The sequence below is a fragment of the Notechis scutatus genome, chromosome Z, assembly GCF_049901735.1.
Source record: "Notechis scutatus isolate UNSWTSFEM ecotype Mainland chromosome Z, rNotScu1.2, whole genome shotgun sequence".
NCBI lineage: Eukaryota > Metazoa > Chordata > Lepidosauria > Squamata > Elapidae > Notechis > Notechis scutatus.
Genome location: NC_142025.1, coordinates 3,126,965 through 3,143,420, shown reverse-complemented (window position 1 = coordinate 3,143,420; position 16,456 = coordinate 3,126,965). Strand labels below are relative to the sequence as shown.

The 16,456-nt window shown below is 40.0% G+C and overlaps 1 protein-coding gene across 1 annotated transcript; it reads right to left on the bottom strand.

Moving 5' to 3' along the window:
• Positions 1–2,964: 2,964 nt before the first annotated feature.
• On the bottom strand, positions 2,965–5,063 carry LOC113422190 (7-alpha-hydroxycholest-4-en-3-one 12-alpha-hydroxylase-like). Its single transcript, XM_026682968.2, has one exon. It carries the CDS (start codon positions 5,050–5,052, stop codon positions 3,526–3,528), a length of 1,527 nt encoding a protein of 508 aa, XP_026538753.2. The 5' UTR covers positions 5,053–5,063; the 3' UTR covers positions 2,965–3,525.
• Positions 5,064–16,456: the final 11,393 nt, after the last annotated feature.

The following is a 16,456-nucleotide window of genomic DNA, read 5'->3' as shown; positions in this document are numbered from 1 at the left end:
ACAAATGTCTCACTTAACAGCAGAAATTTGGGGTAAGCTGAGGGCCACCTCTATGTGCAACAATTTACTTCCTAAATCCCTTTCTTTCTTTTAATTTTTGAAAAAAGTATTTTGATAATAATATTAATACCTCGGTAGCTCTAGTTCTAAGAAACAAATTATTATCTGTGATGTTCTTTGAGTTTGGTGGATTTCTTTTGTTTTTCAAATATAGTTTTTTAAAAAATTAATTTATATTATTTAATATGACATACAAAGAAGATACTAAAGTAAATATTAGGGAAGTTAGGGAAAGAAAAAGGGAAGTGGATAGTGGGGGAAACCAAGGGAAAAAGAAAAAAAGGCATCAATTTTCAACTCCTTTGGTACAGTAAAATAAGGCATTAGCATCTATCCTAAACTTTTTACTTTTTCATAATAATACAAACTAGCCATTTCTATAACAATAAATCTATCTAATCGGTAGAACCCAGAATCAAAGTTTCATTTTTTTCCACCTCAAGCACAAACTCCAGAAGTGGTTTCCAAGTAGAAATAAAGGTATTTGTGGTTTTTTCTTTAATCAAAATATTTAATTTAGCCATCTCTGCTGAGCTTGGTGGATTTCTTGCAGGCGTTTCATGACCCAGCTAGGTAACATCATCCGTTTGCAAATTATGACTTTTCAATACCATTTTTTTTTTGTTTCCAAAAAAAGGCATTTTATGAATGTACTTGAGACATAAAATGGGAAGCAGAGCTTTACCTAAGAGGCAAAGAAAGTTGGCTACCAACTCTAACCTGTTCTTTTATGTTTCAAAGAATATGTTTTAGATCAGGGGCATCCAGGGGTGTCAAAAAAGTCAAGATGGCGGCCACAACTGGGTAATTGGCCCATGCATACATTAAGAAAAGTGTCTGGGCTTTGATTATCCAGTTGCATCCTTTACCTCAAGGTTTTTTGGATACTCACCATCCTTAATAAACACTCCTGAGTTAGACAACCAAGTTTTTGGAGAAACTGACAGGGAAGAAAATGAACTAAGAACCCGAATTACAACCAGGAAGCCATCGTTTGAATATTGCTGCTGCCCTGAGGGTCACAAGGTAGCTTTTTATGTTCTCTGTTCATCCCAGTTTTCCCTTGGTTGCAATACCGAAATAAGGGTGTTGGGTCCTTGGTTCTCTCTGGACTTGGTGGTTTTCTTGCAGACGTTTCATAACCCAACTAAGTAACATCAACAGTGCAAGAAGGGAGTGAGTTTCTAGCTTCTAGTACTGATGATGTTACCTAGTTGGCTACCTAGTCAGAGCCGAAGAAACTTCATGGATGAGAAGCGAAACGCCTTCAAAGAAAAACCAGAAAGTCCACTTGCCTCTTGAGAAAGCATCTTTGGGACAGTTGGATCATGAAACATCTGCAAGAAAACCACCAAGCACCCCATAGTCCTTATACTCCTCCTCCTCTCCACAATCTCCACTCCCTTCTAGCCAGGGGTGGGATCCAGCTGATTCGGGCCAATTCGGGCGAACGGGATGTTAAAGTTACATCTGGTTTGCCAAACCGACTGTTGAACCGACTGGCTGACCCCACCCACCCTGCCCCGCCCTTCCCAGGCATCTCCACATGGCCCATTTTGGGTGCAAGTAAGTGCAGGGTCTGCGCGGAGGCTCTGGGGAAGGCGAAAAAAGTTCTGGTAGGCCATGCCCACCCAGCAACCGGGCAGAAATGGATGAGATTTTTGAATCCCACCCCTGCTTCTAGCACTGTTGATATTCCCTAACTGGGTCATGAGACACCTGCAAAAAAGCAATTAAGATCAGACAGCATCAAGGACCACCCCCTGATCTCCTCTTCTTCCTCCTCTTCCTCCTCCTTTCCCCAAACCCCGCTCCCTTCTAGCACTGATGATGTTCCCTAGTAACTGTAAAAAACCACGAAGCTCAGAGAGCACCTTCAATCCACAAAAAGTTTCTCTGCAAAAATTCCAGTGGAAAAATCTTACCTTAAACCAGGTCATTTTCCCTCCTCCCCCCTCCCCCAATGATCACAGCTGGATGTTCTGGCAATTTTCTGAGTTTTCAGGTTCTTCCCTTAATTTTTCTCTGAAAGATTTCCTACACTCTCCGCATCTTTGTTTACATTCTGACAGCTTGCTATGTCGGTCTAATATGGAACTAAGCTAATTTATTATCAGTTAAGTAATTTCAAATGGTCTTCCTCCCTGTCTGCACTCTTGCTAAAATGGCATTAAGCAATAAAATAGGCAGGGATGTCCAAAGTTTTTGTAGGAGTCTGGCTATTCCTTGATATTCATGAAGTGGCCAGTCCAGATCAGACCAACAAGCTAAAACCTCTAACAGGAGAAATCCTCTATTTTTTATTTTTTTGGACAAGTGGATTGCCCCATCAAGAACCCAATTTTTCTTGGATTGGACATGTTCAGATTCAACAGTATTTCTCTCCCTCTCCTTTTCTCTTTCATTCAAAGCTTCAAGGAAAGGTTGTATCTATGGAAGGAAAGCCACGAAAACCGACATTTTAGATAAGCAACCAGATGGGGAAAAGCAGGGGGCAAAACTTTGTTGCTTGCAAGTCTTCGTTTTCGAACTTGGTTATAAATATAAGCCTCCTTTGATATCATTTTGGCACTGATTTGCAACTGACGTATAAATGTCACTGCCTTGTTTTTTGGAAAAATACTTTTAACTCAGAGGTGTCTGTAGGAAGAGGTAAAAAATTCAAGTTAGTGGCCTCAGTTATACAGCTGAAACTCTGTACTCAAAAGGGTACGGGGTTTCCGCTGCGTAACTGAGGCCACTAGCTTGAATTTTTTACCTCTTCCTACAGATACCTCTGAATTAAAAGTATTTTTTCCAAAAAACAAGGCAGTCACATTTATAAGTTACAAAAGTTACATTAAAAAATTACATATTTGGGAAGACATTTTGACTTTTTTGCCACCTCCCCTTGAACACCTCTGCTTTAACTGATCTTTTGGGCTTCAGGCATCTACCACGGCTCCTATTCTTACCTGTCCTCTGACTGACCTTCTAAAATTACTATCTATGGAAGTTCACATCTACAGATGATTCTCGATTTACGACTCGTCACTTAGCAACCGTTTGAAATTATGACTGACCCAAAAAGGGGATTTATAAGCAGTTTCAATGGTGAGGGGCCCTCCATGGCCACGTAATCGAATTTTGGGTGCTGGGCAATACCACAGCATTTAGGAGCATTTGCAGCATTCTGACAACTTTTATTACAGTTTTACCGAAAACCATCACTTATTTCTGGTTTTCGGCAAAACCGTGCCCAGGACAAACCCACTTCACCACCATCACCAAAAAGGTCATAAAGTCAGATGGTTTACATGATTGATGCATTTTGTGATGGTTATGACAAACGACTGCAATGGGCAGACTCCGTTACAGTCGTTTGTCAAGGGTACTTTTGTAGGATACAAAGATGAATCTAGAGGCAACCTTAATTTTTGTCCCCATCTGGTATAAAGTCTAGGTTTACACCACGAGTTTGTTACTTTAGAGACGCTGGCGAAATTTGAAATCGATGTCGCGTGTCGGGTGCGCCGTCCCAACCACGATGCGTTGTTCAACCGAGGAAGGCAGTTCTTCTTCTGGGTTGACCAGCTCCATGTCGAAGTGGGTGAGCATCAGGATGGTGAATATTTTCATTTCACTGATCGCAAAAAAGCGGCCGGGACACATGAAACTTCCACTTCCGAAAGGCATGATACAAGTTCTCAACTTTTTGCCATTTTTGAAGAATTCTTTTCTCTTGCCCTCGGGGCTCAAGAAGCGGTCATACTTGAAGGTTTGAGGCTCAGGGTAGATTTCCGGATCCATGTGGAGTCCCAGGAAAGGGAAGAGAAGTAGATGGTCGTCTTTCCGAAGGTCATATTCTTTGCCATTGTCCATCTGGAGGCTGAAGTCCTCCATCACGGTCCTAAATACAAAAGAACCTGCTTTCAAGCGGAGAACTTCTTCCACCGCACTGTCAAGCAAGGGAGTCTTGATGGCCTGCAACGAGAGGTCCATCGGGTTCTTTTCTTGGCCCGTCTCCTTTAGGACTTGTTCTACCTCTGCTCTTATTGCCTTCATGGCGTCAGGGTGTTTCAAAAGATAGGCAAGCAACCAGAAAGTTACCGGGCCCGTGTTGGCTTGAGAAGCCCACAGGTATAGGAGCTGGACCTGAGTCCTCATCTTCTCATTCATCCCAACGTCAGCCAGTTGTCGATCCTGGTCCACCAACCAGAAGCTTATGTCCTCCCTCTTGTCTATTTTTTCGACGGACAGGAGATCCCAGAAGTAGTTCTTCAGCCTCTGGATCTCCTTCCTGGCTTTGGAATCCATGTTGTTAACGATCATTTGAGGAAAGAATTTGTCAAATTGCTGGAAGTCCTCAAAGAGCTTCTGGTAGGGTTTATATCTTCTCTCCTTGGTGTTTTCTTTGCTGTTGACCTCCAACTCAGGCACAGCGCCAAACAATGACAGGAAAGAAGCTAGGAAGATGGTTTTGTAGCTGAAGCGCCAGAGTCCATCCTGACACCAGTCCTTTTCCCCAGCAGAATCAAGCAAGATTTCCTTCAGATTTTGCATCAAAATTTGGTTGAGGGCAAGCAGACTCTTTCCTTGAAGATACTTCCTGCTGCCAGTTTCCCCAATCTTATGATGCGTGGTGGTCGGTTGGAAATTAAAAACTTTTGTGACGACGTTGGCCGCGAAGACCCCAAAATCCAGCTTGCTTTTCGATTCCTTGGAGATAAATCTGTACGTGTGAGGATCCATCAAAATATGGATATATTGGCCTCCAACCAACAATGTGAAGATATCTCCGTGTTTCTTCCTCATCTGTTCCAAAAATGGGAAGGGTTGTTTGCTCAAACTTAACCCGTGACCTACCCATGGAATCAAGCCTTTGTCCAAGGGGGGTTCCTTCGGTCTTTTCCGACGGAACAGTCCGATTGTGTAGAGTCCACCAAAGATGAGGGAAATGAGTGTGGACAGGAGAGCACAAAGGACTGTCTCCCACAGCTTCATCATGAGCATGCGAGGAACAAGCTTTGGCTAGATCAACTGATCTGGTGCACAGGGCAACTGGCATTTATAAACCATCCAGTCATATGGCAGTTCAGCATGGGACTGCCTAATTCCATCTGTTGTGGTTCTCCACCCAAGCTGTTGTGGTTGGGTTGAGTTGTGAGCAGCATTCCAGACTCCCTTGGTTGCTTCTAGCCTGTTCGCATCGAGGTGTTTCGAGGTGTCCTTGAAATCTTGGTGTTCAATGGAGAAGCAGAAAAAGGATGCTCTGATCCTAGAAATCCAAGAGTTGAAAAGAATCCTGGAGGTTTTCAACCGGCAAGTTCTCTCCAGATCATCTCAGATCATCATAATTCAGCTCTGGAGATTTGGAGAGTTTCAGCTCTAGGGCAATGTTTCTCAACCTCCGCATCATTAAGATCCTATCGTTTTAAAAATAAGTAAGGTTGAGAAACACCGTTTTGGGATCCACACTGTGCTGTAGGATTTCGTGCCCTTTTCGCTGGACCAGGGTCAGAAAACTTGGTTCCAGTCTGGTTGAGTTTAGCAAGACCAAACTGGTTTCCACCAAGCAGCTCTATAAAGTTTGGAACATTTTGAACATTCATTAGTTCTGTATAATTATCGCTGGAAGCATACAAGTCCTTAAACCTCCTAAAGGATTAGTTTATTACTTCATTAAAGAGAGTCAAAGCTTGGGTTTTCCCAGGAGTAATGTGAGAGTTGGGCCCTAAAGAAGGCTGAGCACTGAACAACAGAGATGGCAGGGCCCTTAGAGGTCTTCTAATATAGTCCAAGCAGGAGATCTTATACCATTTCAGACAAATGGTTGTCTAGTCTCTTCTTAAAAACCTCTAGTGATGGAGCACCACTTCTAGAGGCAAGTTCTTCCACTGATTGCAGATAGTCCTCAACTTACAACATTTAGTCACCAAAGATTTAACAGCACTGAAAAAAGTGACTTATGACCAGGGGTGGGATTCAAATTTTTTAACAACCGGTTCTGTGGGCGTGGCTTAGGTGGTAGGCATGGCTTGGTGGTCATGTGACTGGGTGGACATGGCTTGGTGGTCATGTTATTGGATGGGCGTGGCCAACTCAATATCACTCACATCAAGGCACGCTTCTCCTTGCCTGGCCTCTCAGGACTGTGGGGATGCTGCAACAGTTGTAAGTGTGAAAAACGGTCATAAGTCACTTTTTTCAGTGCCATTGTAGCTTTGAATGGTCACTCCACACAAGCAAAGTACCAGCAAAGGAGGGGGGAAAAACTCCAGAGAAGTTCCTGAGACAGGAAGTCTAGTCCTGCCAAGAATGTAATAAGGGTTAACGGAGAGGCAGTTTCTGTAAGCAACACCAGAATGTTTCCTTCCTGCCTTCCTTACAGGATTAGGCCAGGAATTTCTTCTAACAACCGGTTCTCCGAACTGCTTAGAATGTTAACAACCAGTTCTAGCAAATAGGTGCGAACTGGTAGAATCCCACCCCTGCTTATGACAGTTTTTCACTTTTTTCACAGCCATTATAACTTTGAACAGTTACTAAACAAATGGTTGTTTTCAAGGACTACCTATACCATCATTGCTGCATTCCGGACCAGCTGTAGCTTCTGAGTGGTCTAGAAGGGTAGCCCCAGAGAATGCCAGCCCCACCCCAGTTCAACCCCAAGCAGCAAACATTCTTTTCCAAGTGTCTGAATCTTCTACCTGTTGTTCTCTCTTCCTGAAAATTGTTGTGCCCCACCCTCAGATAAACCTAAAATTTGGCTTAAGTTGGTCAGTTTGCTTCACTCCTTCCATGTGTTATCTCACTTCTCCCATTGCTCAATTGCTTCTAAGATTGATTCAATCAATCCTCTTCTACCCACTCAAAACTTTTTCTTCTTGACAGCAGTTAGTTATCTATCCTCTCCTCCTTCTAAAACTCATCTCATCTTATCTCAAGTTTATCATTCTTTGACTAATTGGTATATTGTCAGCTACTGGAATCTTGGTAGTTTACCAAAGAGAGACACAGAGAGAGAGACAGAGAGAGACGGGGGTGGGGGAGAAACAGACAGACAGACAGACACACACACACACACACAGAAAGAGACTGACAGACAGAGACAGAGAGACAGTCAGGGAGGGAGGGAGAGTAAGGAGTGGGAAAGAGAGAGAGTAAGAGATAGAGAGAAAAAGAGTCCTACTCCATGGATGTTTGAAAGAATCTCCTGAATTTAAACTGATCTCCTTAATGGTGTTCAGGATAATGTTTAAAAGCTGCTGAGGAATCCTTTCTGTTAATTTCTCCCTCATCTTTTATTTTTGCTTGCATCTTTACTTTCACTTTGATTTTATTTGGAAGTTCCCTTCATGTGGCTTTCTTGCTTTGATAGGTTTGATTATTTTGATTATTTTAGACATATCATAGTAATGTATTCTATTCTGTTCTATTTTATTCTATTCATTCTATTCCTGTTCCATTCTGTTCCTTTCTTATACTATTCTAGTCTCAGTCAACCTATTTTCCAAAACGTTGGAAAGCAAGACAAGAAACAACAGATGAAAACTAACCAAAGAGGGAATCAAACTGGAATTCAGGAGAAATATGCTGGCAATGAGACAAACTAATCAGTAGAAGGACTCCATCCAGAAGTTGTGGAAGTGCTCCATACCATTGGTCCCCACAAGGGGATCACAAGACCACAGTGGATTTAGAGTCCCAGGGATAAGGGAATAGCCATGTTCAAACCACAGTCAGCACGTAGTTCCTTTTCTAATTGCCTTCAGAAATCACTTGTTAACAGTTTTTCAGTTATGAGAAAACTTTGGATTGACAGATTTATAACATTAGCTGTTGAAAGAAGTTTTAAACACAAGATTAAAGATGTAAAAATGTTTTGTAATAAACAGCAAACAGGAGATTAAACTTTTGATTTTGAAAAGTTATAAATGGACGAAGGATTTGAGATATGACTCCAGGAATTAATTATAACAATCCTTCCCGTGGGAAAATGCTTTTTGTTTTGAATTCTCTTTTAAAAAATATGATGTTTTGGAAGGTAGACACTACAGGGAACCAGAAGGATCTAAAGGTGGCAATTAAAGAACACTTAAATTTGATTTACCAATACTGAATGAAGCAAAATACATTAATATTAGACATATTGAAGGATATTTTTGAACATTGAGCTCAGAAGTTAATTTTTAAAGTGTGTGCCTCCAAAGATAAATTGTGTTTAAAAGATGCCATGAAGGAGAGATAAATAATTATAATTATAATTCGTAAGCTGCTCAGAGGCACCTTATATAGGTAGTCCTTGACTTACAACAATTCATTTAGTGACTGTTCAAAGTTACAACAGCACTGAAAAACTGATTTATGACACTTTTTTCACACTTGCGACCCCTGCAGCCTCTTCTTGGTCCTGTGATCAAAATTCAAACACTTGGCAACTGACTCATATTTATGACGGTCTCAGTACCCCGGGATCATGTGAAAGTCAGTGGGGAAGCCAGATTCCCTTAACAATTGCCTTACTGATTTAATAACTGCAGTGATTTACTTAACAACTATGGCAAGAAGAATCTTTAAAGTGAGGTAAAATTCGCTTAACCAATGTTTAGCTTAGCAACAGAAATTTGGGGTTCAATCATGGTTGTAAGTTGAGGACTATCTGATGGGCAGCATAGAAATTTAATAAATGAAGTAATTTCTAAGATTGTAACTTTATTTATTTATGATAAATAATATTGAGCTGACAGTGGATATAAAAATTACAAACGATAAGAATGATGTAGAAAAAAAACTATGCTGGACATAAAAAGATGCTGGCTGATGTCTTAATGATTTTATTTATTATATATTTTTTTATCCTGCCTTTATTACTTTATAAGTAACTCAAGGTAGCAAACAAAAAGCTTGACTAATGCAGAAGCAGAGCTATAGCACCTTAACCATGACACCCTAACAAACCAAGATAACTTTTTCTATATCGGATTTACCAAAGAGGCATTTTAAATGTTTGAAGAATTTTGTGGGAAGGGACAAAAGAAAATGTAAAAAAAGAAATCAAATGCTAGGACATTATTCTTACTAAAGATTAAGAATGCTAAAAGTAAAAGGAAGGAATACAGGTGGTCCTAGATTTATGACCACAAGTGAGCCCAACATTTATGTTGTTAAGCGAGACAGCAGTCTAGCGAGCTTTGCCCCATTTTAACTATCTTTCTTGCCACCGTTGTTAAGTGAATCTCTGCAGTTATTAACTTAGCAACACCGTTGTTAAGTGAACCTGGTTTCCCCCATTGACTTTCCTTTTCAAAAGGTACAGTGGGTGATCACATGATCCAGAGACACAGCAACCGTCATAAATATGAGTCAGTTGCAAAGGGGTCTGAATTCTGATCACGTGACCCCAGGGAGGCTGCAACAGTTTTAAGAGTGATTTTTTTAAAAAAAGTTCCTTTTGTCTGTGCTGTTGTAACTTCGAATGGTCACTAAATGAGCAGTTGTAAATCCTTGGTATTCCTTTTCTTTCTCTTTAATATATTCTTATTTCATCTTTCTTTTTTATCTTTTACGTTCTTTCTTTCCTGCACTTTTTGCTTAGTATTTCGTTTCTTTTTAGTGTGTATCCATGTTACCTTTTTAATTGCAATTCACTATTTAACAACAACCAAAAAAGAGAGACAAACCATGCCTCTCAGTCATGCTTAGCTTAGAGATTGACATTGTAATTGTTACCTCTAAGGAGTCCAGAGCAAACATCTTAACAAATGCTTTACAATTGCATAAAATGCTATGTGATGTTATCTAAAGATCTGCTATTCAGCTTCTGATAAGCCAAATTAAACCTCATGACAAACCAAAATGTCAAGCCAAATTAAACCCTTAATCTGAGTTGTTGTAACTTCAGGTACAATGAGTGAAAAAAAAATCCCCTCCCTTTTTACAAAAGCATTTAAAGTATGATTGAGTATTCCAACCGACTACCATAAACCATGATTTTACCAAATGTTCCTTGCTAATCACTGGGCTGGCAAAGGATAAAAGCAGAGAGCGAAGCAACAGTTTAAAAGAAAAGCAGGATAGGACACCTCACGCTTGAATTTCCCCCGTCTTTCCTGCATGATTCTTGAACGGTCCAGATTTCATTAATCAAGTGAAATCAGTGCCAAAGGAATCGGCGTGTTTCATAATAAGGAACGATTGCAGAAAACCGAGCTGATCAAAGTTAAGACTGTTCTGTCCGGATTTATCATAACAGCATGTGCTATCCAAAAGGTATCTCCTGCTAATTCCTTGATAATAACACAATGAAGAAATAAAGTGGACAGGCCAGGATCCATTGGGTCATTGTTTCAAGGAGCATTTATTCTCCTGAATCTGATCAACCAATTAACAAGATTGACAGAAAGTCAATGGGGAAGATTGCAAGCTTTTTAGGTCGTCCCCTTGCTCCTGCCCATGTCCCCTTCCCCAATTCCTCCCTATGTGTAATGCATCAGCCACTTGCACACTCCCATGCCCAGCCACGGGCAGGGAGCATTGGCCATCATGATCCAGGTTACACTTCATGCCTGCTTCCCCACTGACTTATGGGAAGCTGTCAGGGTACTTGGGCAATCGCAATCAACTTTAGACTTCCTGCTGGCTTTCCCATTCACTTGTGGGAAGCTGCTAGGAGTCATTAGCCATCGCGATCGAGTTTAGATTTCTTGCAGCTTGCCCACTGATTTCTGGAAGCTACTTGTGAGAAGATCGCAAAAGGGATCATGTGACCCTGGGACACTGCAACCGTCATAAATACGAGCCAGTTGCCAAGTGTCAAAATGTTGACCATAGGACCATGGGGAAGTTGCCATGGTCGTAAGTGTGAAAAATGGCCATGTCATTTTTTTCCCAATGCTGTTGTAACTTCAGTCAACAAACTGTTGTAAGTCAAGGACTATCAATATTTGTTGTTTGAGAGAAAGCAGAGGGAGAGAGAGAGAGACAGACAGACAGAGAGAGAAAGAGAAAGAAAGGGAGAAAGAGAGAGAGAGAGAGAGAGGAGAGAGTGAGAGACAGAGAGACACAAACTTGTTACAGAGGCCAAAATGTGGTCCCTCAACCACGGGAAGGCCATTGTAACTTTGGAACCAAGTCATAAGTATTGCTGTGGAGGTCTGTTGTACTTTTCAACAGTTTGCTAAGTGACTGGTCATAAATCAGTGACTGTGCATATAGGCACCCAGGCTTTAGTCATAATCCATGATGACTTGAGCAGTTCAGAGCAATTGGAAAATCCTGATCAGATAAATACCTTACGTCACAACTCTGATTCACCTCCTTTATCTGTAGCGTTCATCTTTTAAAACTTTAATTTTGGAACTCTGATTGTTAGCATCTGCTTTATGAGGTCATCTGACATCTATTTTCCCACAAAGGAAAATCAGAAGCAAATTGGCAAGCCCCTAGTTCCAACTCATACATTTTACTAATTGGCCCTTTTCGGGATTTGCAGCCAAAGTTCAGAGAAGAGTAACTAAGATGATCAAATGCCCGGAAACTAAAACATATGAAGAACGGCTATAGGATTTGGGTCTGGCTAGTCTAAAGAAAATAAGAATTAGGGGTGACACGATAGCAGTATTTCAGTATTATTTTTTACACATCTCTTCAAGTGAGCATGATTACAGGTTACAACATTCATATATAATCATAATTACATTTCCAACTTTCTTATTTAATTTCATAACAAATCATTATCTATTCCACTGATCTTTAAATAAGTTCTCACTTCATATTTCAATTCATTAATTCAATATCAAAAACATTTCATCCTCACATATATTTTCCACTCTTTATCCCCTATTATTTCCATTTTCAGCTTACCATCTATTTATTTTATGTTATTATCTTCATTAACTTTCTCAAAACCGATATATAATAAACAAACAAAAAAGAGTAAAAATAAACTAATATATTCAGGATCCACATGGTATATTTATTTGGTATATTTGGTTTGTCAATTGCTTACAAGATAATAGGCATAAGTAAAAACATAGTTATGAATACATGGATACATATAAGAAAAATAAAAAAATAAAAATAAAAGAAACAATAGGACAGGGACGGTAGGCACATTGGTGCGCTTTTGCACGTCCCCTACAGATCTCTTAGGAAAGGAGTGAGGTCAATAGTAGATAGTCTGAGGTTACAGCTTTTGGGGTTTGGGGAAGAAACCACAGATATCCCGCAATCTACTATAAATTTTATATTTATTCCAAAGATATTCATATAACCATTTCATATTTTTTCTTCGTTTCCACTTAGCCAAAGTTTACCTATGAGATTTTATTAAATTTCCATCCCCTTCTTTTTAATCATAATATAATACTCTCATTACAAATACTTTACTTTACAATATAATCCTTTCTGGTTTACCATATTCTCTATTTTCTCATATCCTTTATATAATCAATTGCATTTTCTATTTCATGTCTAATATAATACGTATGCAATAAAGAAAAAGAAAAAAGGAGAAAATAAACTTTCCTTTTTATTTCCATTTAACCAGGTTTAACCTATAAAATTTTAATTAATTTTTCACTCCACACTTTTTGGTCATAATAGCATAATTTTTTCTAGTTTACCATATTCTTTCTTTCCCCTAATATCATTTGAATAATCAATTACATTTACGTATATGTATACGTATACATATACACACATATATATATATGTATATATTTATATATTAACAATAAAGTCATCTTAATTTCTCTTACTCTATCTTCATTTTTCTTATATATAATTATATAATAATCTTAAGGTAATTCTCAATAAGTTTTGAACTTCAAATCTCCCCAATCTATATTTCTAAAAAAATACCAAAATCCATTTCCATGTGGTATTCCCCCTTTTATATTATTTTTAACCCTTATCACTAAATCTCTCGGCCTTATAGTTTCTTATAATTTTGACCAGCTTTCCCTTTTATAAGTTTTTCCGGTCTTTTTTCCTCTAGTATTGTTTTTATTTTCATCTGCCAATCACTTATTTTCCCCCTACCCTTTTCTGTTCTCTCTTTTGGAACTTCTTCTTGTACAGCTTCTTATTCTTTTCTTTAATCTTGGGAGTATTTTCCCTTTTATTTATTATACCTATCATCAATGTCTTAATTTTGATTCCTTTCATGTCTTTTTGCAATGTCCCTTGTTCTTTGTCCTCTTCTAAGCTGCTTTCCTCTTCCTTTCACTCCTCCACCTGGAACTTCCTTTGTTCTTCTGAGAACTGCATCGCCATTAATTTTTCTGCCAGTATGTCCAATAATTCAATTCTTTCTTTTAACATTCCTCTCACAGTTTGCAGTTCCAATTTGAATTCTTTGCCTGTTTCTTCCATTTTTTAAAATCAGTTGAGTTATTCTTTATTTAATTAAAAGTCGGAGTCTTTTATTTTAATCTTTGCCAAAAATATCCATTTATCTCAATTCCTCTTATTAAGCCTTCTGTCTCCTTGTCACAGTCAACACCAAACAGTCCCAAGATACTATCTTCACTTATCCCTTTGTTGCAATCCCCCCCCTTTTTTTGTGCTTCCGGGATTATAGTTATAATATAGTCTTTTATTTCATTTCACATTCACACATTTGTAAGACCAGCAATTTTCCATGAAATCATAAGAGAAAAAGTGCCCTTAACCATTAAATTGTGCTCTACATCACTTTCCACTTTTCAAAATTCTTTTTTCTCTTTTCAATTGTATTGATTCTGCAAATTTTCAACCATTAGCTCTTTTAAATATAGTCAATTCTCAGTCATAAGTCATTTTTTTCAGTGCTGTTCACTTCACTTGGGCCATGAAATGTGTGCAAGAAAACCCCAAACTTGGAGAGTACCAAGGACCCTACAGTCGTCGTCCTCCTCCTCCTCCTCTTCCTTCTCCTTCCACAAACACTCCTTCTAGCACTGATGATGTTACCTAGTTAGGCCATGAAATGTGTGCAAGAAAACCACCAAGCTCAGAGAGCACCAAGGACCCTACAGTCCTCCTCCTCTTGCACTTCCTTCTCCTCCTGCTCCTCCTCTCCACAAACATTCCTTCTAGCACTGATGATGATACCTAGTAGGGTCATGAAATGTCTGCAAGAAAACCACCAAGTTCAGAGAGCATCAAGGACCCCTCATTTCAACTTTGAGCTACAAATAATCTCTTGCATCCAAACTCATTGTGCTGGTTAAGATCCTGAGAGACAGCCCAAAGCCTTGCGGTGTATATAAGTTTAATGATCAGTTGTGCTTCTCTGTGACAATTGTGTGTGTCTCTGGACTCTGGATTCTGTTATTGTCTCAGAGTCCTGACATCCATTCCTCGCTTTACCCATTTTCCATTGCTGATGATTATAATCCCATTTGGGAGGAACATCTCGTGAAGGTAGCATTAATTGTGTGTGTGAAGCTCCCAATGGTGCTGTGGGGATGGATGTGGGAGGTAAATAGACCGATGGGTTTGTGGTTTCCATCTTTCAATCAATATTTGGTTGTTGGTTTGAATCTCCGTCAGGTGAGTTGGTTATCTTTGGGAAAGTAGAGGTTGGCCACGAGAGCTTGAAAAAGTATGATGCCATTGTCTAACGTGAGTAGTCACACATTAATGATCCTTCATTAGGTCCTTCCTGGAACTCACTGTGACCTTGATGACCATCATGGCCTTGATCTATGGATATGAAGATCAGCTCCCAAATGCCTGTTCAGCACCTCTCTTTAATGGGCCAGAACAAATAAAAATGTAAAGGCAGATTGTCTCTAGATCACATTTCTCAACTTTAAGATGGGTGGGACTTCAACTCCCAAAATTCCCCAGCCAGCTATGGTGGTTGTGGAATTCTAGGAGTTGAAGTTCACCCATCTGAAAAATCCCAAGGTTGAAGCTATAGACCAGGGGTCCCCAAACCTGGGCAACTTTAAGACTTGTGGACTTCAACTCCCAGAATTCTGCTATAGACAGTAGACCTGTGGTATGTTCCCAGTGGAAGCTAGAAGCATGGAGCTCATGCGTGGCATCCTGTGGATTTCCCTCATCACATGATATGTAGGTGTCTGTTGTGTGCTTTAACCATGATTTCAAGGAAGTGGACTTGCTCTCTTGACCGAGGTGACCTCAGGTTGATGGTGGGATTGTTGTGGCCTTGATGGTATCTGAGGAGGCTTACTTTTCTAGGATCAAGTAAACCACCAAAACCAACTCTTATCAATACTGATATGAGACATCACTGGTATGTACAATGAGAGCAAACCACACACCCTTCTAGCACTGACAATGTTGCCTAGTCAGATCTTGAAAGGTCTGCAACAAATAACTGAGTCCAGAGAGCACCAATGACCCCACAGTCCTCCTCCTCCTCCTCTCCACAAACCCCACTCCCTTCCAACCCCAATGATGTTTCCTAGTAGGGTAATGAAACATCTGCAAGAAAATCCACAATTTCAGAGAGCACTAAGGACCTCACAGCCATCCCCCCCACACCCACTCCTTCTCCTCTCTGCAAATCCCTCCCCTTCTAGCACTGATGATGTTCCCTAACTGGGTCATGAGACGTCTGCAAGAGAGTCACCGAGCTCACAGAGCACCCCACACTTTCTTTTCCATCCCTCCAAATGATGAAAAGGTCTTCAATCAACCTGAAATACAGCTGAAGAAAGCCTTCCAAGTCACTAAAAGTCATGTTGGTTGCCTGTTGAGCAAGTGTGTGTGTGTGTGTGTGTCTGTGTGTGTGTCTGTGTGTGTGTCTGTGTCAGCTTTCCCACTGACCCACAAGGACATGTTATGAAGCAGTTATAGGGATTATAAAGTCATGCTTTGCATTTGGCAAGATTGATTGTGTTGATATCAGCAATCAAGTTTCAGATGATCTGAAGCCCAATTTGTGGGCAATGTGAATCTGCAGTGTTTCAACATCCAGCGTTATTGGAATTGTTCATTAGGGACTTGACATAGGTGTTCACTTTTCTTGAAAGTCCGCAATATCCCTTACGGAGCAGCGAGCGCAGGTGGCACATGGGATGGGAGCCATCTGGGAATGCTGTGGCACATGGGATGTTTATGGGTCAGTCTTGCATATACCTAGGAGGGTTTTTCATCAGGTTGTCTACATGGAGTCCTCAACATACGACTGTAATGGTGCCTGGCTGTTACTGTCGTGACAGTCATAAAACAGGCCAGTAACATGACGAATCCAATTTGACAATCTTCTTTGCAGCAGTTATTAAACGAAAATGGTGGTGGTCATAAAGCAAACCCTGTGGTCATTAAGTGAACCCTGTGGTGGTTAAGCGAACCAATGCTTTGCTAAGGGTACGTTTAAAAAAAAATCCAAAAGTACTTTTGGCCACAATTGAGCTCAAAATTTCTGTTGCTAAGCAAGGCAGTTGTTCAGTAAGTG